The 13,711-nt window shown below is 34.5% G+C and overlaps 1 protein-coding gene across 2 annotated transcripts; it reads left to right on the top strand.

Moving 5' to 3' along the window:
• The first annotated feature begins 3,658 nt into the window (after positions 1-3,658).
• LOC142631919 (14-3-3-like protein A) lies at positions 3,659-7,610 on the top strand. 2 transcript variants are annotated; one of them, XM_075806287.1, is made up of 5 exons: positions 3,659-3,797; positions 4,707-5,197; positions 5,319-5,441; positions 6,718-6,834; positions 7,348-7,610. In XM_075806287.1, the coding sequence occupies exons 2-5, from the start codon at positions 4,712-4,714 to the stop codon at positions 7,420-7,422; spliced, it is 801 nt and encodes a 266-aa protein (XP_075662402.1). In that variant the 5' UTR covers positions 3,659-3,797; positions 4,707-4,711; the 3' UTR covers positions 7,423-7,610. The 2 variants fall into 2 exon arrangements, with proteins under 2 accessions (XP_075662402.1, XP_075662393.1); XM_075806278.1 differs by having other exon boundaries at positions 5,316-5,441.
• The last annotated feature ends 6,101 nt before the right edge of the window (positions 7,611-13,711 follow it).

Below are 13,711 nucleotides of genomic sequence, written 5' to 3'. Positions count from 1 at the left end.
ATGTTAGCGGTAGAGGCTAGTTAAGCTTGTCCCTTTTATCATGCATTTGAATGAGTTTAAGCCTTGGTTAATAGTTGGAATAAAGTAATATGTATTTAAATGTGAAGTAATCATGTATTCAATAATATAAATTTAAAGATAAGGAAGCAAAGTCACTTATCTTTGTATGGTTTGTAGCCCAGCTGTACAGCTTTTGTGAGTTGATGATATACCAGTCGAGTGACCCTAGAAGTAGAAAGGCAGTTTGCCATGATAACTTTAAGATTGAGGGGAGAAAATGGGTGCAACTGGAGGGAGAGAGAGTGTGCCTAGCTATGTGTAGGGGCTAGTTAAGCTTGCCCTCTTATCATGCACTTAAATGAGTTTTCCCTTTGACAATGCTCTTTTAGTTGTTGTAAAGTAATGAATAGTATTACCTTCCATGAGAAGGGCTTTTGTATAAAGCATTTGTGCCTTCTAAGAGAAGGGTTTTATGTAAGATGAATTTGTACCTTCCATGAGAAGGGTTTTGGTATGAAATCTTGATGCCTTCTAGGAGAAGAGCTTTAGTAATAGAAGTTCATGCTTTTCATGAGAAGGGCTTTTATAAGAGAGATAGAGAAGAATATTGATACGTGTTTATGAACAGCAAAACAGTAGAACTTCAGAGTGAGAGAGTATGATAGTGGAGTTTAGATGAGTGTAGTGAATCATATGTAATGGTGTAGTAAATGTGTATAAGATTGTGTAAGAGAAATGGAGAAAGAGATGTTTTGTGGGATGTAGTATTTGCAATATGTATGATATATGGAAGTATGAGAGATATGGTGGTTAAAGATAGTAAAAATATGAGATTATAACCGTTGGAGAAGTTGTAGAGATTACTTTCCAAGAGGAAAAATTTTGTAAGAGAAAAGCATGGAGGTGTGTTTAGGCATTTGGAGATAGGAGCAGTAAGATATGTGTATTTTTTGAATATAAAGAGTGAGAGAATGAGTATATGAGGGGTAATAGTGCTGTAGTGTATTTAGCAAGGTTGCTGGAATTTACTGCTGGGCTTTTCTGCTGGTATGTACTGCTGGGATTTTCTGTTGGAGGATGGATGAGGGCTTATGAAGGCATTTATGAGCTAAGGGCTGAAGAGTTTAGTTCTTAATTTTGAAACTAAAAATTCAGAACTTCATTCAGAGCTTAGAGAGAGAGAATAGAGAGGTTTGTGAAAGAGTTCTTCTCCCTTGGTGTCCCCCTTTGAGGTGTTGATGAAGGGTCCTAAGGGGGTATTTTAGCTGAGTTTAAGGGGGTATTTTAGCAAAGAATCTCAGCCAAAATCTGTCCCAAATAGCAATGAATCTTCAGAAAATCCATCTTAAGATTTGGGCAAAAATGGTAAGTTTAGGTTCAAGATATTCTTGCTATTTCGGGTAAGAGCTACTGGGAAAAAAGTAACAGAAAAGGAAGGTATTTTGGCAAGAAAAATATAGTTAATTTAGCTGGTTTTGGTTTTAGCCAAATGTGGAAAAAATAGTAATGTTAAAGCTGCTGGGTCAGCTGTTACATCTGTCATGAAAAAGCTGTCCCAACTGTCAGGAAAAGCTAGGCAGGTCAGCATTTACTTTATAGTTTTGGCTAAAAATTGTAAGATCTCTTTCAAGGGTATCTTGCTATCTTGGGTATAGCAGCTGGCAGCTGGGATTTCAGCATTAAATGGCTGCTGATATCACTCCCAACCAGGTGTCAAGTGCTGAATACAGCTGGGGTTCTGCTGGAAATGTTTCCCCTTTTAGGTGTTTGTGTTTTTGGTGCAAGGTTCCATTACAACACATTTCTAGCAAGTAATAAAAGGATTGGTTGAAAGGTAATGAAGGTTTAGAGGTTTAGTCAAGGTCTCATTGTGTTGTGACATAATCTTGGTAAGCAAGAAGAGCATCTAATGTTCTGCTTTGGCAGCTGGCTGAGAAATATATGGTCTGATTATGGTAGACAACAGCTGGGTATGAGAGATATAATGAATATTTTGCATATAGTTGGTAAAAAAAGATAGCCAATCAAATTAGGACATGTGTTTGAATTGGATTTTACCTGAAAGTAGTAATGAGATTTATGTAGAATAAAATAATGAAGTTTCCAAATTTGTATAACAACAGCTTGGGATTAAATGAGCAGTTATATTCCCAGCAGTTAGATGGCTGAGGATATTGAATATGTGTCATATGATGAATATTAACTTTTAGGAAAAGAGCAATGATGAATTTTATCATTTTAAGTGCTATGTGATAAGAGATGCCTACCATATGTTACCCGCTACACACGGACTCGTCAGAGTTTAGGGAGTTGGAGAAGGCACGCCAAACAACATGCTTCTTTTATCAACTTTAAACCGCTGGAGTTTTACTGAACATATCTCTTGGCCCTCTAAACCACGACCCCCAAAGTTTCCCCAAAGAGACTTATAAGCTTGGATCATAAGCCGAAGATGAGATGAAGTACCTCGGGTTTTATTGTCATTTTGTGTTAATATGGGTTCTTGTTGAAGAAGCCGCTTGTCATGAATATGAGAGATGTGATATGGGTTGTGAGCTTTGATTCATTGTGTGAGCACAATCCATATGTTGATGTGGCATGGGTTGTCAATGAAGTAGTATCACGTGGGGTGAAAAAAGAGTCCTCAACATTAATTAAATATCCGTCTCGGCCTACGAGAGTATTTGCAACTAGGGCTATCCATAGACTCTCAAAACCCAATCGACTCTAACCGACTTGGTGACTCCTTGTCGGCTTTGATTACATAGGTAGTCGAGAAGCAAGTATGGGGTATTAAAAAAAACCTGTTTTTAGTTCAAGTCTCAGGTCATTGGATTCTTAACCCATCAAAATGAACAAATTGATGTTTATTATCACTAGAATGATCTTTCCCCCTTTCATCTTTGATAGCTGCATGGAGTTACCGTAGTTGAGGTTGAGATTTGGCATCTCTCAACTTGTTATGGTCAAGATTCGACCACTAAAGTTTAGATATTTGTTGTTTCACTACATATTGATTCACCGTTCCATCATCGAGATATCCAATCAATAACTCGAAAAATTCAACTGTTAAAACCCATCGCCCAAGCAACTAATACTCACTGTTGGTCGATTGGCATCGGTTGGCCTCCTCTCCAAATTGCTACCATCGAGTTAACTCGATTAAGTGACAAAAAAATTTAGGGCAAAAACTCAAGCCGGTCTAACCAATGGAAACCCTTATTTGCAATGAACACCATTATATGGAAAATAGTTCAAACTACAAGATTGTAACGGACTGAAAAAATAAAAAATCTAAAAATAAAAAACGGCGATTCTCAAAAAAATAAAGTAAATAAATAAAAAACGGCAACAACAACAACAATAAAGATCCATAGCCGGCGCGTGATACTGGGAGCATTTCCGTTTAATTTTACACAGGAAAAAGAAGATGCAAAAAACCGTGAGTCAAGGCCACGCTTCCCCATGAAAAAAAAAAACGCTACACAAACACAATGATGTGGAGGTGTTACCGGTTACAGATTGTAGGACCCACATTAATCCCGTTGACCGTCAACGCCAGCGTGACACACACACAGAGACACTCTCTCTCCCACGGATTCTCCGCTTACCCACCACATGTCACGTTCTCATTGGACCCACTCTCCTTTCTCTCTCTCCGCTTTTTATTTTTATATATATTTTAAGAGCCCCCTTTTCCATTTCTGTTCTCACACTTCATTTCTTTCTCTTACACGCACTCACACAGAGAGGGAGAGAGAGAGAGAGGAATTTCAGTTTCTTCGCCAATTAGAGAGGTACGCTCTTTTCTTCACTTGCTGATTGCTTTCCTTTTTCTACTATCTAGGGTTAGGGTTTCGAGGCTTTTTCTTAGATCTACTCGATTTTTTGTTTTTGTTTTTGTTTTTGTTTTTGTTTTTCTAGGTTTCTGTTGATCTTGATCCTTGAGATCTAGGTCTGCGGTTTGGTTTGATTAAATTTCTGTTTTTTTTTTTTTTTTAATTGGATCTGCTAGATTGGGCTTTTTTTTTTATTTTTTTTTTATGCTGTTTTGTTGTTTTATATTTATGAATTTTGTTTGGTTTGCGAGGAAGTGTCGGAAAATGGAAATGATCGGACTTTGAGTTTGAACCTTGGTTTTATTGTTGTGTGAGTCTGCAAAACTGTGATCAACTTTACTGAAGTGAGTGTAGAATAGCTCTGTGATGCTTAGTTCGTAACGTGACGAGAGTGTGATTTGATCTGTTTGGCAGCTGAGAAAATATTGGCCATTAGGGCAGAAAAACAACAAAGATTTATTTTTACTGTTCCTAATGCGAAATACACATATTTAGTGTCAATCAATGTATATTAAATAGTGATTGGGAATTTGTAGTTTTGGATATTCAGAAAACAGGTAATTAATTAATTATCCTCAGTTTTTTTTTTTTTACATAAAATTCATGTCTGCAAGTTAGGGTGGTGTTGAATTTTTCTGTAGATCGGAACAGTTTTAATAACCAGATTCCAATTTGTGCTCCCAAATATTTCAAAGATGGTTTTTTTTTTTTTTGGGGAGTGGGTTATTTACAAAATTACAATGTTTGTTTAGTAGATATTTATGTTTGATTTTGGGGTTTGTGATATGATATATAATATAGGTCAAGAGATTAATAAGATTTGTATTGAATTGATTTGTGGACTTACAGTAATTTCTTTTGCTGTAGCAAAGATGTCGCCAACTGACTCTTCACGTGAGGAGAATGTCTATATGGCCAAGTTAGCCGAGCAGGCTGAGCGCTATGAGGAAATGGTTGAGTTCATGGAGAAAGTTGCAAAGACAGTGGATGTTGAGGAGTTGACTGTGGAGGAAAGGAACCTCCTCTCTGTGGCTTACAAGAATGTGATTGGGGCCAGGAGGGCTTCATGGAGGATCATCTCTTCCATTGAGCAGAAGGAGGAGAGTAGGGGAAATGAGGATCATGTTGTGATCATCAAGGAGTACAGGGGCAAGATTGAGAATGAGCTGAGCAAGATCTGTGACGGCATTTTAGGTCTTCTTGAGACGCATCTCATTCCATCGGCCTCAGCTGCTGAGTCGAAGGTGTTTTATCTCAAGATGAAGGGTGATTACCACAGGTACTTGGCTGAGTTTAAGACTGGTGCTGAGAGGAAGGAAGCTGCTGAGAGCACCTTGTTGGCGTACAAGTCTGCTCAGGTAGGTGTATGGTGTATGAGGTTGTTATTTTCTATACTCCTCTGTAATTCGTTTACTGGGTTTGAAGTTGGGACTTTTCTGTGATAGTGATTTTTGAGCTTGCTTTGCGTTCTTTAAGCAGGATATTGCTTTGGCTGAACTTCCTCCTACTCACCCAATAAGGCTGGGTCTTGCTCTTAACTTCTCTGTGTTCTACTATGAAATCCTTAACTCACCTGATCGTGCTTGCAATCTTGCAAAACAGGTATTTTTACTTGACTTCTTTTACTTGTTTCATTGTGACTGTAGTATGTTGCAATTATTTATGGGCATGATTTGTTAATTTTTTTAAGTGGCCTGACCATTTCTGTTTGGTTCGAGTCGACTTCTAATGCATAGCAATCTAGGAACCAGATTGGACTGTTCTAATGGTAAATTTATTTTCTGAGTTTCTTTTGGGTTACTATTTCCCCAAAGTATCCTGAAATTTTAATAGTAATTCCTTTCATCATAGATAAGTTGTTATATTTTTGTACCTTCTTTCCTTCGTCTTTTTTTGTGTGTGGGGAGGGTGGGGTTGGTAGCAAGCTGATTTTAAGGGGAAAAAAAGGTGCTTTTTAATATCTCATGGTGACTGATGATTTTCAAATGATTATTTTGACCCTTCTTGGTTTATATTTAGTGCTGTATTTGTATTTGAATCTTAAAGCTGTTGGCTGTAATTTGATTCATTTGAAGACCATAATATGGGTTTTTTTTTTTTATTCTTTTTTATTCTTTGATATTGGTGATTTGTGTGAATTTAATAAGCTGACACATGGGGTCATGGTTTCATCGCTTGAATTATAATATGTTTATGTCCTTGTGATGGACATATTATCAAACTGGTACAAATTACTTATTAATTCTGTAGGTGTTGGTTCCATTGCTTGAGTTTAATGTGTGTGCCCATGTGTATGCATGTGATACATATTGCTTGTTAGTAGTTTTTTGGGTTTCTTATCCATTTGTTGTTGCATGTGTGTTAATCTAATACCATATATGCAAAACTCGATTTGGCTTTGGAATAATTCATTGAATACTTGTTATGAAGGAATTGATCTAACAAATGGGTTGGGTGTTAATCATCTCTTTCTCTCTCCCCACCTCCATCAACCCCCCCCCCCCCCCTGCCCTCTCTGAGTGACCATAATATATTCAACTGATATACTTTGTGCAGAGTTTAGTGTCACGGTTTCAACATGTGAGTTCTAGTGTGTTATCATTATGATAGGGGTACTGTTTTGGCTGTTGCTCATCATTAAGGTTGTGAGCTTTTTATGTCTCTGTTGCGGCATTTTTTTTTTAAGTTGAATTCCATTTATAAAGTTTCTGATTTATCCGGCTGAAGTCTCGCCAAAATCTTGACATGAAGTAAATATTAAATCCGAAAAGTATTAAATCGACTACAAGGTTGCAAGGTTGATAGTTGCTATGCTATTGTTCTCTCTCTTTTCTCTCTTGCTTGCTCACTCTCTACTCCCTTTGCTTACATTTGGCAGGCTTTTGATGAGGCTATATCTGAGTTGGATACATTGGGTGAGGAGTCATACAAGGACAGTACCTTGATCATGCAACTTCTCCGAGACAATTTGACTTTGTGGACTTCTGACATCACGGTTTCTCTCTCTCTCTCTCTCTCTCTCCCCTGCGTGTCTGTGTGTGGCTGAAATGTTTGATGTTGCTAGGTCATCATCCTAAACAAATATTAGGAAACCTGCATATCCTTCATTTCCTCCGGCTTATTTTTTGTGCATTAAATTCTTTTATTCCCCTTATGTGTTATGCATCTTCCATTTATAAAATGTTAACTGGTCTGGGATTGGTTGATTTGACACTTCAACCTGGACCATACTGGGTTCAAAAGCATCTTTACAAGGTTTAACCCAAATAATATTACAAACCAATGGACTCTCTTGGGATCAGCCTTCATAAAAAAACAACACTATCAAATTGTTCTGGTTGGGTTGGTGATTCTCGTAGGTCACATTGATCCAAGTTGTATTTTTATTTATTTGGGGTGGGTGGTTAGGCATGTGTGGCTGCTGCATATGATTGTTGCTTTGGTGTTTCATCATTGGGATTTTTTCTCCTCCAGCTCCTTGCCTAATGTATTTGTTGCGTTAATTTAGGATGATGCTGGGGATGAGATCAAAGAAGCATCTAAGCGTGAGTCAGGCGAGGGTCAGCCACCTCAGCAGCAGTGATAAGTTCGTAGGATGTACTCTGTACTTTTAAATCTCGAGACCTCTTACATAGATGGTATGTGGATTGTTGTAGCAGAATTTCTCAATGAACTAAGGATCCTTGGGTGTTTATATAGCACCTGGATTGAATTGTTCTGAAAGATATGAATGTGCTTTTATTATTGATGAGAAGAATATGGTTTGGTGTTTGGAGTGATGTGGAATGTGATATTTAGTGCTGAAATTGATGCTTTTGAAGCATCAGTTGCATGGTAGTTTTGATCTGATGGTTATTTATGTTCTTGCATTTTGTGATTGTGCTTTCTTTTTCTTTCCAAGTTGGATTTAACTCCAATCAAACACGGTTCGTTGTGTCTGAGCAATAAAGCTAACCTTTGCGATCATTCCCTAGACTCTTGATCTTCTTGGATCTGGCACTTACCCACCTTGGCAATGTAAATTATGGCTTCCATTATTGGTTTCTTTTAAAGCCATATATGGTGATAAAATTGAACTGAAGTTTTAGCTTCTGTGCGTGGTACTACTTCTAGAGCCTGAGGAGCAGGGAAGATGATTGCTTGTGCCTCTCTCTCCATTTGATTATAATTTAGCTTCCCTTTTCCCATTAAACATGGATGCTTGCTACATAATGGCATAAAGAAAAAGGCGAAACTATACTATTGGTCTCTGAAGTTTACTCTGTGTGTGCAATTGGTCTCTCAAGTTTGAAACGAGCACAATTAGTCCTTTAAGTTTTAAAATTGAGTTGTATTAGTCCTTTTACTAACTGTTGTTGACGGTGTTACTTACTTGGCTAATGGAACAATGACTTGACATTTTTTAAAAATGTATGTTTTTAATTAAAAAAATTACCAATTAAATTTACATGTAGGAAAAAATATTCACGAGTATCAAATTACAAAAAGGATTTTTTTTTTTTTTTTTTTTTTTGATAGACGTGATAGAAAAAAAAAAAGGAACTTTCATCTGCTGTAGTAAAATGATCAATACAACAATTAGTAAAATGACCAATACAACTCAGTTTTAAAACTTAAGGGACTAATTGTGCTTGCTTCAAACTTGAGGGACCAATTGCGCACATAGGGTAAACTTCAGGGACTAATAGTGTAGTTTTGCCAAGAAAATAAAAGTAAGAAATTACCCAACTTCCTATTGAGTATTCGACTATTCCTAAGAGCATTCACATCTCAAAATTTTATTCTATCATATTTTACCATATTAAAAAGTTATTTTATCAATTATATCATACTATTTTACAATATTCTCACGTCTCAACTTTTATTTTACAATACAACACGTTAAAATAATATTTTTATACAATAAAATAATATATTCCAAAACTCAAATAAAAACAAAAATCTAAAAACCCAATAAAAGAGAGGAATTGATATAGAAAATAAATAATATATTAGTGTTTTTTTGTTTAATAATTGAGCTGCAGTAAAATTCTACCTTTATAGAATTGCACTGTAGCACTTTCAAAATTTTTTGCAATAGTTGGTTTTTAATGTGTGGGAGATTTTGGGCTTTTATGCTAAATTTTCCCTACATATGGCATATGTCATTTCCAATGTGAATGCTCTAACGGATCATTATATGACAGATGAAATATATGATCGATGAATGAGCAGCATTCGGCAAATAGAGAGAATCTTATTCCATCTTTGCTTAATTTGGAATTCTATGCTCGGCTTGTCATTGAAATTTTGGTGGTTGGGCGGTGTCTTTGTCAACTTGAACGCAGCCGAATCTATTATTTTTATCGGAACAAAATCAATCGATATATTTTATCTCGTGATTTCTTTTTCTTTTTATTATTATTATTTTAATGGAAAACGGGAGAGTATATACATACATACATATATATATATATATATATATATATATATATATATATATATATATATATATAAAACACAAATTTGTTTATTACAAAACGGCTTAGCCCTTCAAAGACTCCACCACAGCCACAGGCAGTGGGTTAGTCAAGACCCAATGGATTGCAAAGATCCAATTTTCGCCAAGCAGTGGTTAGCCTCCCAGTAGATGTGATCCAACCTCCACTGTTGCATGGGAGATGTGATTCAACCTCCACTGTTGCATTAGGGAATGCCCTCAGAAGAGTCCTACAGTCAATGAGTAGAGGATCTAACATAAGGTTGTCACAGGAAAGGTTTTTAATCAAAGGTTTAACATCCATTTCAACAAGTGAGGAAATTCCTAATTGTTGGGTAAGAGAACAGTGGTGGCTCAAAATTTTTTTTTAAAGGCGTCAACTTCTGACAATTTATTGGTCTCTATAATTGTATTGATTTCCGTTTCAGAGATCATTTTGAATTAGCTATTAGAGCATAATATTTTGATATCGGAGTGTACCGGTGCACTGTTTTGAGATTATATATATAAACACACACACACACATACTAGTCGAAAGCTGTGCATTGTATGATTTTATCATAAACTTATATAATATATATTTTATCTAACAAACAATAACAAAATAAAAAATTATTATAATAATAAAATATATAAATTGTATTGGTATAACAACTATCAAATATAAAATGATAATGCCTCAATAGAAAATTATTATTTTTTAACATATCAATTGTGCTTTAATGAGACTTGTAGTTACATGTATCAAATTGTTTTCATCTGAATTTTGTATCTACGACAATATTAATGGGAAAAAAAAATGTTAGAAGTTATTTTTACCTTTAGGAGATTATTGAATACTTCTTTGTACACCATATTTTTAGCGTATTCTTGTTCTTGTTTGTCATTGTTTGTTTTGAACACAAATCTTAAACATAGTACAGTGCAGTAGAGTAGAGAGATACATACACAATAACAAACAAAGGAAACATAACATAAAATACTTAAAATAATTCAACAACCAACCGTCATTCACTCAAAACCTGAAAACCCCCAAAACCCAAATACCAAACCCTAAAAAACAAAACCAAGCGGAAATCTAATCCACACAAAAAATAAAATAAATAAAAAGAAGCCAAACAAAAGGAAAAACAATTCGAGAAAGAGAGAGACAAACGTACCAGAGAGAGAGAGATGTGTTGAATTGTTTGTCAATTTTCTTTATTAAAAAATTTAGTTCTTCGGGGCTTGTTACTTGAGACAAAGTAAAGTACAATTGGCTGTGGTGGAACACTGGACTTGGCAATTAGAGGCTAACATTGTTTAGAGTTTGTCCTTGACTTTTGTTGATTGTTAGCATAACAGATCTTTAAAGGTGTGTTCGTTTGGGGTGAAAATAGGGAGGATGGAAAATAGAGAGAGAAAAATAGGGTGAAAAATGTTATTTTTCACTGTTCGGTTGGGAAAGGAAAATAGGAAGGAGAGAAAACTCGGGAGAAAGTTTTCTCTCTCGGGCCCACATTATTTTTTTATTTCAAATCGAGAGGAAAATCTGGGGAGAAAAGTGCTACAGTAGCACTTTTACAAAAATGCCATTTGAACTTACCCTCATTCATGACCTATGACCCTCTCACCTATCCACTTGATGACTTTTGCCCACAAACATCCTTAATACTTTCCTCTTCTCCTTCACCAACGGGTCCAGGTTCTCTTCTCTTTTTTTTTTTTTTTTTTTTCAACGTGACCTGATCTATTTTTTTTCAACATGACCTGATTTTGTAACTACCTTTTTGCTGGTTACAAAATCCTTTGCCCAATTAAATTTATATGTACACTATTATAATTTTTACATTATAATAATAAAAATTTATATATATGATGTGGTAAATTTTATATTATTTAATGAGTACAAATAAATCTATTTCTTACATATTATGTAACAAGGGTATAAGAGTCAATTTATATAAATTACATTTTCTATCATTCCTTTTTTCTCTCCAACCAAACAAAAAAGTTTTACATCCTCCACTTTTCCACCCCTCCAACCAAACACACAAACACACAAGAGGGAAAACTAAATATTTTTCATCCTCCTACTTTTCCACTCCTCTAACCGAACGGACCCTAAAGGAAATTTTTTCCCTTTTAGGATGAATAGCCACTTTGATTTTGTAGGAGATAAAAATATTCGAGGAATAAGAACTTTTCTTCCGATTTTTGATTCTAAGTAAATCTTGATTTCATTAAGATTAGTGATTTGTTTCAATCCGGATATCTCATTTCTTGTTACGTTTTCTTGTACCAACATTGTAGCTCTTTGAAGGTCTTTGTTTATATACTTGAAGAGATAGTATTTGCTTTAGATCGATTGCACCACTCAACATTTATATGAGCTTGATATTTTACCAATAGATTGATATTGTGAGGAACAACATACTTGTTATCTAGCTTGACATCTCCTTTTTGTACAAATCTTCCATCATCTCTTCTTCTATAAATTGGATATCCATTAACATCAATTATCGCCTTGTTGTAAACATTCTTCAGAATTTTTTTAGTGCAAGAGCCAATTACTTGCGCCACATTGTCCATGCATCATTAATTGAGCTATGGCTTCATATACAACAGGGTATGTGTTTTTGTTTGGAATTTCTGTCAATATGACTATTAATGTCAGCTAGTGAAGGATATTTGTGTTATGGTTGTGTATGGGGCAATTCTCTTTTTTAGAATTCAATAGTGTACAAAACTGCACAGAACAAACAATGTACTTTTAATTTTTTGTAAGGAAAAATATTAATTGTGAGAATTTTTTGATAACTATAATTAACATGTAATCAGGCAAAAATTATCATTTTGAGTGATTTTTATTTGATAAAATTGTGTCTAACGATATTAATTATAAATGTGTAACAACATATCATCATTGAAACCCATATCATAAATGTGTAATTCGGTATTTAAAATAATAACAAAATCATGTTTAAGTATATTTATAGTCTGTTTGGACTGAGAGAGAGGAAGGGGTAGTAGAGTAGAGTATAGTAGAATAGGAATGACATAAAATTAGCTTATTTTTAATTAACTTTACTTTTCTCTCCTCTAGTCCACTCCTCCTCCCTCCATCTTCAATCCAAACAGGCCCTTAATTATTGAACCACAGATTGCCTTGAACATCCAGGCGCTTTAATTCTTCTGATGGTGGTAGCTCCTAGTTTATTTGTAGACATCATATAAAGGACAGCTGGGTTGGTGTGTTAATATGTCTTGCCATAGCGTGTTATTCGCTGCAACACATCCGAGCTGGTAGGTTCAAAAATTCTTTCAAAAGAGCCAATGGTCTATCAAAGACAATTGAAATTTTGAAATAGACCTTCTGTTTGTCTATCTTGCCTGAGCACTGGTACCTTTTTTTTCTTTTTCTTTTTTCTTTTTTTGTGGAATGCCTGAGCGCTGGTACTTAGTGTGCTATAGGCGCACTCTTAGCAACGTATGATTGTTTTGATGCTTGCAATTTTAGAACCTACCGGCCTGTTTGGTAGAATGGTTTAAACTCACTCTACCAAATTTTAAACAATCTTACACATATTGTCATACTTTTTCATTTACACGTATTTTAAAAAATTACAAACAACTCAACTCAAACTCCTCTACCAAACAGGCCCTATAGTTTCCCCAAACTTATCTCACATGTGCAGATTTTAATTTAATTTTGTTTAATTGAGGTGGCGGTACAGCTGGTAGTTGATGTGATATGATAAATAATTTTTTTTTGTTCTATTTAACACATTGATTTTTTTGATCCAAGTAATAATGACATAAAACACAGCACTGAAAAAGTTAGGGACCAATTTGACACAATTAAAAGATTTGAGACTGAATTGAAATATGATCTAAAAGATAAGGACCAACTTGATATGAACAAAAAGTCTAATGTAATTCTAATTTGTGGAGGTGTGAAACTGAAATCTAAATCTAAAAACTAAGTGGTGTGTGAAGAGGAAATCCAAAGATAAAAAAAAGTGATGTTTTTTTTTTTTTAAATGTGTAGTAATATAATTTAAAAATAAATTAATAATAAAAGGGTTAGAATTTGGATTGTAATCAAATTAAGATTTTTATCAACTTATAAATTATATAAATTAATAATAAAATGATTAGATGAAGAATTTGGATTGTGATCAAATTAAAAATTTTGTCCACATGTAGTAATTTAATTTCAGTAAAAAATAAATTAATAATAAAAGGATTAGAATTTAGATTATAATAAGATTAAGATTTATCAACTTAGAAATTATAGATAAATTAATAATAAAAGGGTTAGAATTTGGATTGTAATCAAATTAAGATTTTTATCAACTTATAAATTATATAAATTAATAATAAAATGATTAGATGAAGAATTTGGATTGTG

The sequence above is a fragment of the Castanea sativa genome, chromosome 1 (assembly GCF_040712315.1).
Source record: "Castanea sativa cultivar Marrone di Chiusa Pesio chromosome 1, ASM4071231v1".
In the NCBI taxonomy this organism is placed as follows: Eukaryota; Viridiplantae; Streptophyta; class Magnoliopsida; order Fagales; family Fagaceae; genus Castanea; species Castanea sativa.
This window is presented reverse-complemented; position numbering and strand designations above follow the sequence as displayed.

What these genes read in the sequence shown, in the direction of transcription:
- LOC142631919 (XM_075806278.1), top strand. Translation starts at nt 4,712, where the DNA reads ATGTCGCCAACTGACTCTTCACGTGAGGAGAATGTCTATATGGCCAAG. An exon ending in CTTGCAATCTTGCAAAACAG is followed by an intron (nt 5,442 to 6,717) that starts GTATTTTTACTT and finishes TACATTTGGCAG; the next exon opens with GCTTTTGATGAGGCTATATC. An exon ending in TGTGGACTTCTGACATCACG is followed by an intron (nt 6,835 to 7,347) that starts GTTTCTCTCTCT and finishes GCGTTAATTTAG; the next exon opens with GATGATGCTGGGGATGAGAT.